General features: G+C 37.2%; 1 protein-coding gene across 1 annotated transcript in view; it reads left to right on the top strand.

Annotated features, from left to right (window-relative positions):
• zdhhc17 (zinc finger DHHC-type palmitoyltransferase 17) overlaps window positions 1–17,162 on the top strand; it is a 114,419-nt gene that overhangs the window by 86,260 nt on the left and 10,997 nt on the right. The window contains exons 11-13 of the mRNA XM_051919589.1: window positions 760–882; window positions 2,730–2,792; window positions 10,718–10,811. Coding sequence (XP_051775549.1) covers window positions 760–882; window positions 2,730–2,792; window positions 10,718–10,811 — 280 coding nt within the window. The remainder of the gene's footprint in view (window positions 1–759; window positions 883–2,729; window positions 2,793–10,717; window positions 10,812–17,162) is intronic.

The following is a 17,162-nucleotide window of genomic DNA, read 5'->3' as shown; positions in this document are numbered from 1 at the left end:
TACAGGCTGTTATTATTGTGCATCGTTTGTTTGCCAATTGTATCTTTAATAAGAAATTCAGTTTAAATGTGCATTAAATTACAGTATACTTATAATTTGGTAAATTGATTCATTATGTAGTAATCCTATTGATTACTTTTGTTATGTTACAACCATGGCTTTTCTCTGACTTGTATTTATTTTCCGTATTGTTATTTTTGTTAAGCATAATAATTTGCTCCAAAAAGGTGATCAAAAGAGCAAAGTGGAGTTGCTTGAAAGGGAATTCTGAAGTGACAGTAACAAGAATCAAAATATAAAATCAGAAGCAAATAATGAAGAAAAACACCAAAATCCAAAAAAAAAGATAAAATTAACTCCTCCAAGTAAACTTCTTTGAGCTGATGCCTGCAGTCTTTTCCTCCAGGCTTAAATTGCCAAAGAATATTTCCTACCTATTGGGGAACCACCTACAAAGAACATTGGAACATAGACACAGTTAAAGAGACAGTACATTATACAAATTATAAAATATACTACCAAAAATGTAAAAATTAATAATTCAAAAATAACAAAAGTAACAATAAAACAGAAAATAAATTCAAGCCAGGGAAAAAACCTTGTCTCTAACGTAGCCTGTAGATTACAGACAAATTTTTAAATGGTTAACATTATAGCTGTTTCAAATTTTTGTCAACTATGTTAACCTACTACTCTACTTGAGGGATATTCTTTTCTTTACTTTAACATTGTTATTGGTATCCTTAACTCTCAACACATCTTCCTTTTGTCACCATCCATATTCCATTTCTTCTCAACAGTTTAGCACTTTTCTATAACTTTGGAAAATCCTGGAAGTCTGACCCAGGAATAATTAAAGCTACTGAAGAACAAAAGAAAAAGGTATATGTCCTTTTTAAGACCTACATTTCACTTGTTAATTAAATTGCTAATTGTGGATGTTGGGATTTGTCTGGCTACTAGCACTGTCACCATGTCTTCTGTCAATTCAAAGACATTAGTCACTCACATTAAAAAAAGTTAAGTTTTCATGTCTGTTGGAAGCCTTTAGTTCATGCTTTAAATATTACTTTGTTAACCCAGACCTGTTACACTGTCAAGCCCTAATAACAGTAACAGTGACACTTCATGCTAATATAAAAATCAAGAGTGAATAATAAGTATTTAAGTAGTTTAAGCAGAACATTTAATCATCTTTCCATACATTAAATTTAATTGGTTCTATTTAGAAGCAAATGAAAAGCTATGTTTGACATGTTTTAGCTAGACTGATCTGTTGTAATCTAAAGACTATCAGATTGTCACCTAAATAATATTAACTGAGATTTTTCTAGAAATAAACAGATGGTAACAAATGTATATGCAAAACTGCCTTGCAAATATTTTTTTCCACAAAAAATGAAGAAAATATTACAAAAATATAAATTTTAATGCATTCACTCATTCTGTCTATTTGGTTTGCATATGAAGGCACAAATATTTTCAAGCAGTTAATTTCCAATTGGGGAAGAAATAAAATTTAAACCCATAAGGTTTTTCTTTAAAAATATGCATTATCACGATATACACATTTTGTGTCAAAATGTTTAAAATATTTTAGTATTTTTCTAGACCATATCTAACAATGTTAAGTATCTTGCATAAAGAAGAACACTTTCTAAAATAATTTTTTTTCATTTGAGGAAATAACTTTTTAGTCCAGAGTCCTTATTTATTTAACTAATTGGTTTTATCGTCCACAAGTAACAATTTCTGCAGCAACTAACAAAATGGAACTACATATCATAAGGTGCATTCAAGGTAAGGTGATTATTCCAGATCACTGTAACGTCATAGTGTTTCTAACTCCGTTCACAGAACAACATCCTTTTTATTTCCCCCTGAGAATTTGGTGACTGTTTCCTCTTTGCTTCTGTGTCTTATTATAAAACAAATCACTTTTCATCTTTGCAATTATTATATTTCAATCAAACATTTTGAAGCAGCTGCACAATCTGTTCCTGGAAGAACTTGCATATATAGAATCAACATAGAGGTTAGGAGAAAAGCTGGCCATACACGGCATAGCTTAGGTCACCATGTTGATATTTTGGATATTTAGTTCTTCCAGCTGCATAGTACTATAATAGTCCAGTCCACTGTTATTTGGAGGTTTATGCAAAAAGGGCTGCATCATTTCATTTTTTTTTTAACAGCACTCACAGGAAAGAGTACTTTTTTACAGTGAAAAGCATCATGCTTAGATGGCTCCAGCTTCTCTCCTACTGTATAAAGCTGTTCACTAGTGGCAGCTGAAGTCATCTTGCATTAAAGCCTTATGACAGAAAATTATAAGTCCCCTAGGAGTTCTGCAAAAACTGCTATTGAACAGTCTAATTTGTCTTAATACATGAAGATCTGGGTTAATATTAGTTTATCAAAATTGATTCCTAAATTTGAACAGTATTCCTTTTGCAAAATATAATAAATTGAAAGTTCAATGTAATCTAGCTGAAAAATGTATTTAATTTTAAAGTGGGAACATTGGAGGAATCTATTAAGGTGACTACTTCAAGCATTAGAACTTTTTCCCCAAGGGGAAATTTGCCATGTATTATTGTACCAAGTATTACATTGCTTATTTTAATAGTAAACTATATATATATACATATATATATATATATATATATATATATAAAATATATTAATACAAATATATTAATACATATGTTAATGTTTTTCTTTTTCAGACTATAGTTGAACTTGCAGAGACGGGCAGTTTGGATCTCAGTATATTCTGCAGTACATGTTTGGTAAATACTTTCTATAGTGAAACAGAATGTGAAATTATACTTATTTAACCCTCCTGTTAGGTTAAAGTTGTATGGTTAGTGTACGTCGATTAGATCGGAAAGGTAGTGCAGGTAGATCGCGTTGCATTCACAAAATTTATTTTTTAAAAATGTTAGTCTATCATATATCCTCCCAATGGCATTTGCCACTTGATTGACGTACAGGGCGGCCAGTCTGAGATCTCTTTTCTTCTAACACACTGGTCATCCCGCACACACGATCAAACGTGCAAGCTACTGCAAAACTCCGGCTGTGATCTAGTTAGCTTTGCAATTTATATCAATTAAAGATTTAAAATAAATTTTTTTTTTTTGGGAGGGTATGGGCTGGATGTGGCATTGGAAGAGGATTTTTTTTTTCCTCACAATGTCACAATCGAAGTGTGTTTGTCTGATCTGTCAATCAATCATTGTTATTCCAAAGAAGGAAAATGTGGAAAGGCACTTTCGAACTGTTCATAAAAACTACGAAACCTTCCGAAAAGCGACTTGAGAAAGAGAAAGGAGAGGAAACTAAAATCGCAGTTAATCGGACAGCTGTCATTTTTCATTCGGCTGAATTCAAAAGCAAAGGCAGACACACCAAAGCAAAAGGGGGCACGAATGTTGCCATATGTGGCGTAATTTCGCTATTCGTAGGAAATTTTTAAACTTGTAGCGGTGTATCGGCAGCAAAAAATATAGGAATAAATTTTATTAGGGTTTCAAAAAAACGTTAGGGGGGCGCAATTAAAACTGTTATGAAAACTCGGGTTGCAAATACTTAAAGGTTGAGAAACGCTGCATTTAGGGAAGATGTTGAGGGTGATTCACCCACATCAAAAATTGCAACACTGTTTCACCTAAAACTCCTCTACAGTGGAGGATGAGATTTTGACACTAAAGGATGACATTCAGCTGAAGTATGGAGCTCATGGACAGTTTTGGAACTTACTCACAGAGGAAAAGTACCCAAACATAAGGAAATGTGCTACCTCCTTGACTGCATTATTCGGCTGTACATATTTATGCGAGTCAGCCTTTTCCCACATGAAGATAATTAAATCTAAATACTGCAGTGACCATAAATGTATTGAATTGTTATTGTGCCATAAGGGTTATTCAGTTATGCAAGGTACGACAACATATATTTTATGTATAAAGTATACTCCATGTGTGTGTGTATATATATGTATGTATATATATATATATATATATATATATATAGATATATAGCATTTTTAATGTAGGTAGATAATTTCGACCTGGTCATTTTAAAAGTAGCTCGCAAGCCGAAAAAGTGTGGGCACCCCTGCTTTTTGTCATAATAGTAGATGGTAAGATTATTATGTTTGGGTCAGCTAATCCCTTTCAGATTTTAACTTTTTACATGTGATTGTAGTCATAGTACTTTAGATGTCTAGTGATTAATAAGGGACAGTTTTAGGGAGAAAAGTATTAGAAGAAAGTATATAAATCACCAGAAGCTACATAAATATACAGTATATACCTTCAATAACCATGGCAGAAAAATTTAAAGCAAGATAAATATGGTTCAAAAGAAAATATATATTTAACTTGCCTTATAATGCAGCTTTCACTCCTCATATACATTGGAGTATAATAACTTTTATACTGTACATAACAGCTGAAGAGAAGCTCCTAGAGCAGCACAGTTGTCTTACACTTATTCAGTGAGGTCTTTGATGATTACATTTCCATTTTTTGGCGTAGCATGGAGACATTATTGTTGACACAGATTTGATGTAATATCAAATCTCAGCGTACAGGGTTCTGACTGTTAGGCTTCCTGATAAGTGTTATATATAGATTTACACTATCCACTGACCAATACTATGCCAATTTACCATATTCAGGGAGCTATTTGCATGTCATACTCACCAGTGCTATATATGGATAAAGGTTCTCCAAGATCATATTTCTTTTTTTCTTCCATCTGATTGGAACAGTGTAATAAAAACCATGCTCACAAATCGCAGTATTACATAGCTGTTTTTCAACTCTGGTCACAAATGTAATAGTATATTAGAAGGCTACCTGCTGACTGTTTCAGAACAGTTTAGGCATATGGGAATTGCAGTTACAAGGAAGCTGAACGATCTTTTTAAACACAATTCTGGCAGGTTGATGGGAAGCAGTTAAACTACATGCCAATAAATGGCAGTCACATTCCTCTAAGAAAAATATTTAATATGCAGTAGTTTAAATTAATATCCTCCTTAAATGTTTGCTCCTGTTTCAGAGTATTCCTATAATCTATATATATATAAAATCCCTGTGTGCGTCCAGGTGTCCGTGTGTGGGTGTCTTCTGGTGAAGTGCGCATGCGCGGGGCGCGGTGCGATGCGCGATATTACTGTCAGAGAAAGTTAGAGGTGTTTTACGGAAATACAACCCAGTATTACTGCGAGAGGAAATTAAAGGTACACAATACAGTGATGCATATTACAGCCACATACAAGCCAGCATTACTGTCAGAGGAGATTAAAGGCATATTACCGATGCGCACGCCTGTATTACCGCCAGAGAAAATTAAAGGTATATTACAGACGTACAAGCCAGCGGACATACAAGACGGTATCCTTCAATAAGGGTGCACACAAAAGGGCGGCCTCAATTGGGCGCAGCGAATAAAGGCGCGCGTAAATAAAGATCTGCACCTTTGTTGCTCTTCACATATTCCAGAGCCATTTGAACTAAATTATCTACGAACGCCTTTATTCGCTGCGTTCAATTGAGGTCGCCCTTTTGAAGTTCGCCTTTTTGTGCGCGCCCTTATTGAATAGAGCCATACAAGACAGTATTACTGTCACAGAAAATTAAAGACACACAATACACGGTGGCAGCCCGCGAAGAACGGTCAGCTCAGCAAGTAAACATCAACAAAGACTGAAAGAAAGAAAAATACAACCAACAAAAAGAATGAGGTCAAAGTCCCTTGCCATTTAATATAGACTGTTCCTACTAATGTTTATACACTACTGTTCTAGCGCCCGTTATTGTAACGGGCTAAATGACTAGTTATTAATATATCCTATATAAAAAAAAAAAAAAAAACTTCACTCCATTATAAATTTGTTTATGTGGAAGGCAAAAAGACCACATATTATAAGTTAAAATTACATAGGTCGGAAGTTGGCATAGCACTACCTGACTTATAGCTATGCTGCTGGTTTTGCGAATGGTCTTATTTTGAGACGATAGAAAGAAGAATAAAGTGCTAAATATACATATGCTTTGCTGGAACTGGAAACAACATCTCATAAGAATTCCTCTCTGTATGTTTGATCTTTACTATGCTCCAGTCTTTAGTAATTATCTCCAATTTACTAGTAAACAGGGTGTACTTCACTCACTCAAAATGTGGAACAACTATAAGGAGAAATCACGGCTGTCTGATGCTTCATTACGGCATTACTTTGCATTTAAGCTCTCCCTTAACCTGCAGTCACTCCATCCTTGGTATGATGTTAACCAGCATCCAGTCCTGCATGCAGGTCTGCCAACTTGTAGGAAGTACTTGGGGGTTGGTGGCAGGATTGTAACTCCAGCCACTGCAAAAAAACTAGTGTGATCGTCATAGTTCATTGTGTAGTGCATGCTCCTAACTACTCCTCTCTCTCAATTATAAATTATTTAAGACTTGGAAATCATTAGTCATCTCGACCTTTAGAGAGCTTTACATTGATAATGTTTCGCAGCTTTTGATCAGCTTTGTTGTAAATATTCATGTTAGGAACTTTGTAAATAAATAAATAAATAAATAATAATAAATAAATAAATAAAATAAAATTGGCCTAACTTTCTTAATCCTCCATCAATGCTCACACTTGATGATAATATTTTAACTAGTAATGAGAAGAATATTGCCAGCATACTTTATCGATTATTGTCACAGTGCTCACTGTATCTGAACACCTTTGACAGTGCTGGAAAAGAGACATCACTATCAGTATCTCAGACAAGGAGTGGAATTTGATAATTCACATCATTAATTCTTCATCAGTTTGTAATAAACTCCCTTCAAATTTAGCTGAAAATCAGACTGTACTTTGAAGGCACCTCTCAAATTGAAATTATCTAAAATATTTTGGATTCAACCCTAACTGTGAATAATGCCAATCAGCCTCTGTTGGAGTTATGTTCTGGGACTCCACAAAACTGAAACCCTTTGGGAAAAGGTTTTTTTTGTTAATCTACCAAACATTACATGATTTATGATCACTTCAAAATTTTGGAGATATTTTAATCAAATTTAGACTATCTGGTGATAAACTACCATTATAACCTAAACTACATTGTTGCATCTGAGATTAATTATTTGTAAATTTAACAATTTTACTGGACCCTCCATAACTAATTGGGATAGTTATATATTACTAGCCAACCCGCGGCGTAGCATACACCGCATAATTATGTGTTGATGGGTGAACACTTCCTGAAAGACACAGCTGTCCAAATGGGGTTGGTTTTGAGGATATGACTGTAGGTGAATGAAAAGATGGAACTCTGGAGAGGGCAACATACAATACAGTGTTTTACACGCTGCATACAGTGATTCACATCGAAGCATAGACACTGCTAAGACCATGGGATACCCCTCGCAAACTATTTTACACGCTGCATACAGCGATTCACATCCGTGACAAATATGATTCTTCTTAGATGGTCCTGTTGCGTCCACCCTCGCTCTCAAAGCATACACACTGTCTGGTCATGTGCCTGCTTGCAAGAGCAACTAACAGAGACCCGCCCACCAACTGTAAGACCATGGGATACCCCTCACAAACTGTTTTGCACGCCACATACAGCGATTCACATCCGCGACAAACATGCTTCTTCTTATGGGGTGGGTTTAAGAATACGACTGTAAGGGAACTCTGGAGAGAGCAACATACAATTGTCCGTGACGGAAAACTGGAGGACCGCTGACACGCCCCCACCTCCCAGAGCGAGGGACGGGGCTGGACGGCGGGCACGCGCGCGCGGAGGGCGGAACAGGGTGTGAGGGGAAGGATGCCCAGTGAGGACTATGTATTGATGGGTGAACAGTCATCTCTTAGTCATCGTTCAGTATGCACTGCCTGCTCATGTGCCCACCCCCAACTCCTCACCTGAATTGCTTTTGTCTGTGTACAGTCCACATGCACCTGTGAGTCACGTTGACTATTCATTTTCCAAACACCGCCTCAGTCGGTCGCGCATCTGCTACACTCCACATGCACCTCTGAGCCACGTTGACTTTTCATTGTTCTTTTTGTCCGGGCCGGGTGAGGTTTCCCGTGTTGAGTCTAATTAAGCCAAAGGCTCCACACCTGGTGGTGCCCTTCTGTCAATTCCTTTAAGTTTCAGCTTTGCAACCATACTCCCCCTGGAACCCAAAGACTTTGGTTGCCCGGTGGATCATGGGAATAACGCCGCCGGATCACCAGTCGGCATCGTTTATGGTCGGAACTACGACAGTATGTGATCGTCTCCGAACCTCTGTTAATGAAAACATTCTTGGCAAATGCTTTCACTTTTGCACGAATTGTTGGTGGGCGGGGCTCTGACGTGCGTGTGCCATGGTCGGCTGCTTAGTGAATTTGTTGGTGGGCGGGGCTTTGTGAGTTGTCGTGCGTCTCTCACGATCTGTCTTGCGTGCTGCTTCTTGCGTGCCCTGGTCAACAAACAAACTGTTTTACACGCTGCATACAGCAATTCACATCCGCGACAAACATGCCGGCTGCCCGGCGGGTCATGGGAATAACGCCGCCGGATCGCCAGTCGGCATCGTTTATGGTCAGAATTACGAAGGTATGTGATCGTCTTCGAACCTCCGACTTTCGTTCTTGATTAATGAAAACATTCTTGGCAAATGCTTTCGCCCTCGTGCGAATTGTTGGTGGATGGGGCTCTGTCGTGTGTGTGCCATGGAGATGAAAGCGACTTTTGCGGTGTTTGTTGTCTGGAGAGCAAGGGTGGACGCGGGCTGGGGAATAAGAAGTATTGTGTAGACAAATGTTTTCTGTGTTCCTGCAGGACCATCTAAGAAGAAGCATGTTTGTCGCGGATGCAAATCGCTGTATGTAGCGTGTAAAACAGTTTGCGATGGTGGACGTGGTCGTGCGTTGTAACCGAAAAGTCAATGTGGCTCAGAGATGCATGTGGACTGTAGCAGAGACGAACGTGAATGACGCTGTGTTTTGTGAGTTGTCGCGTCCAAGTTGGTGGGCGTGGCTCTGTGAGTTGTCGGACGCCGTGTTTTGTGAGTTGTCGTGTCCGAGTTGGTGGGCGTGGCTCTTTGAGTTGTCATCCTATCCCATTTGTTGGGCGGGGCTCTGTCTTGCATGCGTCTTGCTTGCCATGGACTTAGTGAATTTTATATATATATATATATAGATATAAAGCTAGAAAAATTATAACTTTACTCCGCTGCTTTAGAATTTCTCAAGAATTAAATCTTGTTCCAAAAAAATTCTGTGTTCCTGCCAGTGTACTTGCTGAGCTCCTATTGCTTTAATTAACATGATGTTTTCTAACACAGTTAGAATCTCTTTATTACTAATTAACTCCCTATTTTTTGGGTGGTGTTGGGTGGGTTGTTATTGATGATTTTAACTCTTAATTATTTCTATGATATATGGAATTGATTGTATTTCTGAGTGAACTGTTTTTTTTAAAAATATCTTAATTTTGTTTCAGTAAAACTTACATTTGATTGTCATATTGTAACACTGATTTTGTAATGCATATTTTTGGAACCAATAAAATATTTAGAATACCCACTAAAAACAGCTCAAAAAAGTAATACAGTAATCCCTCCTCCATCGTGGGGGTTGCGTTCCAGAGCCACCCGCGAAATAAGAAAATCTGCGAAGTAGAAACCATATGTTTATATGGTTATTTTTATATTGTCATGCTTGGGTCACAGATTTGCACAGAAACACAGGAGGTTGTAGAGAGACAGGAACGTTATTCAAACACTGCAAACAAACATTTGTCTCTTTTTCAAAAGTTTAAACTGTGCTCCATGACAAGACAGAGATGACAGTTCAGTCTCACAATTAAAAGAATGCAAACATATCTTCCTCTTCAAAGGAGCAAACAAATCAATAGGGCTGTTTGCTTTTAAGTATGCGAAGCACCACGGCACAAAGCTGTTGAAGGTGGCAGCTCACACCCCCTCCGTCAGGAGCAGAGAGAGAGAGAGAGAGACAGATAAAAAAATCAATACGTGCCCTTCGTGCTTTTAAGTATGCGAAGCACCGTGCAGCATGTCACTTCACGAAGCAGCTGCACAGAAGGTAGCCAACGTGAAGATAATCTTTCAGCATTTTTAGACGAGCGTCCGTATCGTCTAGGTGTGCGAACAGCCCCCCTGCTCAATCCCCCTACGTCAGGATCAGAAAAAGTTAGCGCAAGATAGAGAGAGAGAAAAGTAAGCTGGGTAGCTTCTCAGCCATCTGCCAATAGCGTTCCTTGTATGAAATCAACTGGGCAAACCAACTGAGGAAGCATGTACCAGAAATTAAAAGACCCATTGTCCGCAGAAATCCGCGAACCAGCAAAAAATCTGCGATATATATTTAAATATGCTTACATATAAAATCCGCGAAAGGCGAAGCGCGATATAGCAAGGGATCACTGTATCCCAATCACCATTGATCAAAAGCTGGTGTTGTGAGAATCATTAATGTAAAAAATTACTTTTTCAAGGCACTGTTCTTATTCATTGCAGGTTCAGTTACGTTGAGAGGAGTTTTTTTAATTTTCTCCTTGGTTTTCAGTGGTCTTGAACCTTATTTGTTGATTTCTCTATTAAATGTCCCATAAATTTGATCATTGTACTTTCAATTGAATGTATTTTATCATGGTATCACATCTGTTTTTCCACTTTATTTTAGATACGAAAGCCAGTCAGGTCAAAACACTGTGCTGTATGTAACAGATGCATTGCAAAGTTTGACCATCACTGTCCATGGGTAGGCAACTGTGTAGGTAAGTGGTGTTGTTTTGTGTAGTTTAACTCTTTAAAGGCTCAAGGCTGAATATTTTATTTTTCTGAAAAGCACACAAAACAATGGTTTTATACGTAAAGCAATATAAAATTTATGTTTATGACAAATGTCCCTGTGTTTTATGTTCCATGAACCTCTACATTATATGAATTCACATACCTGTTATACAGCATAGTCCTGCAAAGTATGGCAATGTAACAAGCAGCCAATGGCAGGCATTGCCTCATTACACTGCTAGCAGTATGTGTTAGCTGGCGCCACTGTTTCAAGCATCTGGTTCTGCCTACTGTGACTGCTGTGGCAGCAGGCAGCCAGCAGTGGCCATCTTCAGTCAGCTATTTATAGACAGCCAGTGGCGGCTATCTTCAATCAGCTGTCTTTGTGCAGCCAGCGATGGCTGTCTTAACGTAGCCGGCAGCAGCCAAGCAGCTGGTGGTGACAGCATTCACAGAATGCATCAACAGACACCTGAAACAGCTGCACCACTGTAACACATAATGCAAGCAGCATTACTGCTAGGAAATAGAGCCAAACTATAATGCAACAGGGGGTTTTGTCGACATTTACAGCTGATTACTGGCCTCTACCCCTGGATGTTAATTAATTTTGATATCTGCTTAAACTCTACGTGTCGAAATAAGCTGACACCCACCCTTAAAGGGTGAAAATCCAGAAAAGTTTAATTATTAATGCGTGATACTGCAGCTCAAGATTTCTTGTTCTGGAAAAGGAACAGTCCCATTCTCAAATTATATTAATTAATGTGTTGTGATGTTTATTATCACTGTTGTCAAACAGAAAAGAAGTGCTTTATGCAAAATATTGTATACAGTAATCCCTCGCTACTTCGCGGTTCACTTTTCGCGGATTCACGACTTCACGGGTTTTTAAATACAAGTGATTGCCCGCCTATCGCGGAAGTTATGTTCCAGACCCATCAGCAACAGGAGAAAATCCGCGATATAGAAAGACCATATAAATAAACATTTTTATAGTTTAAGCCTTAAAATACCCATCCCACATGCTTTAAACACATGTAAACTTATAAAACACACTTTGTTAACACATATGATATGTGGATGTCGGGCTAAGGATATGAGTAACATCTTACTATTATAAAACATTTTAACTTCAGGCAAGACAAGACAGTGAGACAGGAAAATTGGTGATGTACAGGCTTTTAAATTATTGACAGGCAGAGCGACAAGCAGCACAAAGCCAGCACAAAGTCCACTTCTCCTTAGCGTTCATTCAGCTCCCCACCCCCTTGACGATGCGAACTGCGCCTCCGGGGAGGGGGGTTTGAGCGAACATGTGTTCAGCCCTCACACACACACTCCTCCTCCTTCAGAACGCGCAGAGCGACAAGCAGGCATTTTGGCAGAAGCAGCACAAAGTCCATTTCTGCTCAGTGTGAGTTCAGCTGCCCCCCTTCACAAAGCGAGTGCAGACACATTGACATCTGATCGCCGCGTGCAGTGTGCAGTGTTGGTCTGCGGTGTTTAAGAATATAGAAAGTGTTTAAGAGCATAGGAAGTGTTTATAAGAGTGTGGCAAAGGTTAACAAGAGAGTGAGAAAGGTTTATAAGAGTGTGGGAAGGGTTTATAAAGCCTTAATATATGTATAAATAATAAAATAAATATAGGTTGCTAGTTCGCGGATTTTCACCTATCGCGGGGGGCTCTGGAACGTAACCCCCGCGATAGGTGAGGGATTACTGTATAGATTTATAGTAGAGGGCCTTATAAACACCACTTAATTAGCCATTTCCCCAAAATTCAGAAGCAACATGTAAACCTCTGTTTCCATTAAAATAACCATGGTAAGTTTATTTATTTATTTTTTGCCAGTATCCTAAAAGATTCAGCTAGCATGTTTTTTTTTTTTATATATAATTTTATCTCAGTCAGTTTTGATGTCACTATATTTTAATATAAAATAAACAGAATGAATTAGTTGTTGTTGTTTAAATTAACCATATTTTACCTATGTTTACATGGAGACAACAACATTTATTTATATAGCACATTTTCATACAAATAATGCAGCTCAAAGTGCTTTACATGATGAAGAAAAGAGAAAAAAAAGACAAAGTAAAAATAAAATAAGACAACACTAATTAACATAGAGTAAGAGTACGGTCCGATGGCCAGGGAGGACAGAAAAAACAAAAAAACTCCAGACGGCTGGAGAAAAAAAATAAAGTCTGCAGGGGTTCCAGACCATGAGACCACCCAGCCCCCTCCGGGCATTCTACCTAACATAAATGAACAGTCCTCTTTGTATTTAGGGTTCTCATGGAAGGACTTGATGATGATTGTCATGTAGACTTCTGGCTTTTAATCCATCAATGTAGGAACATCATGGTGCTTTGATTAGGTGGTGGTGGCGCAGGTTGACAGAAAAACCGGGAAAAGAAACAGAAGAGAGTAGGGGTTAGTACGGATTTTAGAGCCACCATGAATACTTATGATAATTAATTGAATATACAGAGCATCAGGATTAAACTAAATTGAAGTTATGAGAAAGCCATGTTAAAGTAAGTGTTTTTTAGCAGTTTTTTAAAGTGCTCCACTGTATTAGCCTGGCAAATTCCTATTGGCAGGCTTTTCCAGATTTTAGGTGCATAACAGCAGAAAGCCGCCTCACCACTTCTTTTAAGTTTTTCTCTTGGAATTCTAAGCAGACACTCATTTGAGGATCTGAGGTTATGATTTGGAATATAAGGTGTCAGACATTCTGCTATATAAGATGGAGCAAGATTATGTAAGGCTTTGTAAACAATAAGCAGTATTTTAAAGTCAATTCTGAATGACACAGGTAACCAGTGTAGTGACATCAAAACTAGAGAAATGTGCTCGGATTTTCTTTTCCTAGTTAGGATTCTAGCAGCTGCATTCTGCACTAGTTGCAAACGATGTATGTTTTTTTGGGTAGTCCTGAGAGAAGTGCGTTACAGTAATCTAGTCGACTGAAAACAAAAGCGTGAACTAATTTCTCAGCATCTTTCAATGATATGAGAGGTCTAACTTTTGCTGTTTTTTAAGTGAAAAAATGCTGTCCTAGTGATCTGATTAATATGTGATTTAAAATTCAGGTTACAGGCAACAGTTACCCCTAAATTCTTTACCTTCGTCTTGACTTTTAATCCTAATGCATCAAGTTTGTTTCTAATAACTTCATTATATCTATTATTGCCAATCACTAAAATTTCTGTTTTCTCTTTATTTAGCTTGAGAAAATGACTATTCATTAGCTGCATAATGACTGTCTTCTCTAAAATTTTATTTAAGAAAGGCTGGTTAGAAATGGGTCTAAAATTTTCAAAAGCAGAGGGGTCAAGATTATTTTTCTCGAGTAGGGGTTTAACTACAGCAGTCTTAAGACAGTCTGGGTAGACCCCCGTATCTAATGATGAGTTTACTATGTCAAGAATACTATCAATTAGCACGCCCGATACTTCTTTGAAAAAACTTGTTGGTTATTGGGTCAAGGATGCAGGTGGAGGGTCTCAGTTGAGAAATTATTTTATGTAAATCAGGTAAATCTATCCTGGTGAAAGAATTTAATTTGTTTATAATGGAGTACTGGGGCTTAAGAGGATCCACAGTGTTGGGGAGATATACTATATTATTTCTAATATCATTAATTTTTTGATTGAAAAATACAGCAATAGCCTCACAAGTTTCACTGGAAGTATTTTAGAGGCATTCCTTTGAGTTAATTGGGTTTAGCAGACGATCAATCGTAGAGAAAAAGATTCTGGGATTACTAGCATTGTTAATTATAATCTTAGAGAAATAGCAGCTCCTCTCAAGATGGACTGTGTTATTGTATTCTGTTTTTTTAACCTTCAATATCTCATAGTGGACAGTTTAGTTTTTCTCCATTTACGCTCAGCTCTACGGCATGTTCTCTTTGAATCAGACACTCTTTGGGTCTTCCATGGTATAACAATGCTAGAAGATTTTTTAACTGTCTTTTCAGGTGCAACTATGTCAACGGCAGCTCTCACCTTAGTATTACATTTTTCTACCTTACTATTTACATTATCCTTGCTATTGTAGTTAGCACTATAAAGGGACTGGTTTCTTAGAATGTTTGTAAATTTTAAAGCTGCTGATGAATCAAAGAAGCGTTTTTTTAACGATAAACTTCTCATGAATGTTTTCTATCAATATTTCTATATTAAATAGTAAAAGAAAATGATCTCATAGACCAACTTTTAGTCCTTTGGTAATATTACTAAGTCTAACGTATGACCTGCTTTATGTGTAGGCTGATTAACGAGCTGTCTCAAATCGAAAGAGTCCAGGATGTTCATAAATTCTTTTACTTTTGGGTCACACTGATTATCGATATGAAAGTTAAAGTTGCTGACTATTAGGAGTGTGTCATAGTTCGTAATTATAATTGACACCAAGTCTGAGAATTCCTCAAAGAAAGACGCATTAAATTTAGGAAGTCTATACACGGATAATACTAGAAAGTGAGAATCTCCATGAATAACAACTGCAAGATACTTAAAGGACTTGAATTTACCAAAACTGACATCTTTACACTTTAACCGGCTGAAGTAAATGTTTGCTAAACCACCACCCTTCTTTCCCTGGTGATCTGCACGAGTAAAACTGTAATTCGGAGGCGCAGATTTGATTAAAACAGCCGTACCATCTGAGCTAAGCCACGTTTCACTTAGTGCAATAAAGTCAATTATTTTATCACTAATAAGATCATTGATGAAAACCGTCTTGTTGGTTAATGCTCTAACATTTAATAGTGCCATATTGAATGTTTCGGAGGAGCAGAGCTGAATTCTATGTGCGTCATGAGTATTTGAAATAGAAATTGTTATACGCACACAGCAGCACTAATAAAAATATTTTATTTAATCTATAATCTGTTTTTATAGATTTAATACATTGTTAATCTAAAGGTGTAATTGTAATTAAATTATTAGTGTTTATGCCGCACTGCCTAGATTTCTTACATGCATTGAGATTAGTTATTAGAGTAGTAATGCAGTTCACTTTTGCGGAAGACTTTGTTAAAGAATTATCATGTCCTAGCAAAGCATTAGCATTACAGAATGGGTTAGGAGTAGAAATAGACAGTCAAGAGAGACAAATTACCTTAGCAATGTTTTCGGAGATGACCCGGGCGCCAAATCTATTTGGACCACATCATTGTATTGTTTTATACGTTTTTTTTTTGTCTTTCATGTTTGTTGTATGAGTTAGTCATGCCAAAAATGTGCATTCATACAGTGTTAAATGTGATTTTAAACTCCTAGCTCATATTGTTCGACAAAATCAACTGATCACAGTTATGTTAAATTGTATATACTAACCATGTGTCATTGCACAGTCATATGCCATTCAGAAGGGACCTGCTTTTGTTCTTTTTCAACAGAACTCACTCTTGCATATTTACTCTGAGTCAACCATTTGTCCTTTTGATACCCATTTCAGTAGGGTACCAGACTTGTTCCTTTTAAAGATTTGGTACAGCATCACTCTTAAAGAAACACATAATCTTTATATACTCCTTAAATTGTCAGTGCTAGCTTCAAGTATATGTGCTGTTACATAAATTAACATTTGGTTCTTAATTTCTTTTGATGGCTTTGATCCATTTTATATGTTATGTTTTTAGCCAGAAAATTGTGGAAATTGTAGAGAGTTTGTACACAGATGGGCACTACCGAAGTTCATGTTTCATGATTCAGCCATTGTTTTACATAATCAGAAAAGAGTTTACCAACTGGCAGCGTCACCGGAAGAAAAAATATATTCATGTGAGAAGAGCTAATCCCAAAACATATATACACTTAGGTCCATAAATATTTTAACAGAGACAACTTTTTTCTTATTTTGGTTCTGTACATTACCACAATGAATTTTAAATGAAACAACTCAGATGCAGTTGAAGTGCAGACTTTCAGTTTTAATTCAGTGGGGTGAACAAAATGATTGCATAAACATGTAAGGCAACTAAAGCATTTTTTTAACACAATCCCTTCATTTCAGGGGCTCAAAAGTAATTGGACAAATTAAATAACTGTAAATAAAACGTTCATTTCTAATACTTGGTTGAAAAACCTTTGCTGGCAATGACAGCCTGAAGTCTTGAACTCATGGACATCACCAGATGCTGGGTTTCCTCCTTTTTAATGCTCTGCCAGGCCTTTACTGCAGCGGCTTTCAGTTGCTGTTTGTTTGTGGGCCTTTCTGTCCAAAGTTTAGTCTTCGACAAGTGAAATGCATGCTCAATTGGGTTAAGATCAGGTGACTGACTTGGCCATTCAAGAATTTTCCACTTCTTTGCTTT

This window comes from Erpetoichthys calabaricus, chromosome 1 (assembly GCF_900747795.2).
Source record: "Erpetoichthys calabaricus chromosome 1, fErpCal1.3, whole genome shotgun sequence".
Classification (NCBI taxonomy): domain Eukaryota; kingdom Metazoa; phylum Chordata; class Cladistia; order Polypteriformes; family Polypteridae; genus Erpetoichthys; species Erpetoichthys calabaricus.
The sequence above is the reverse complement of the archived record's forward strand: the minus strand, read 5'-3'. Positions and strand labels throughout refer to the sequence as shown.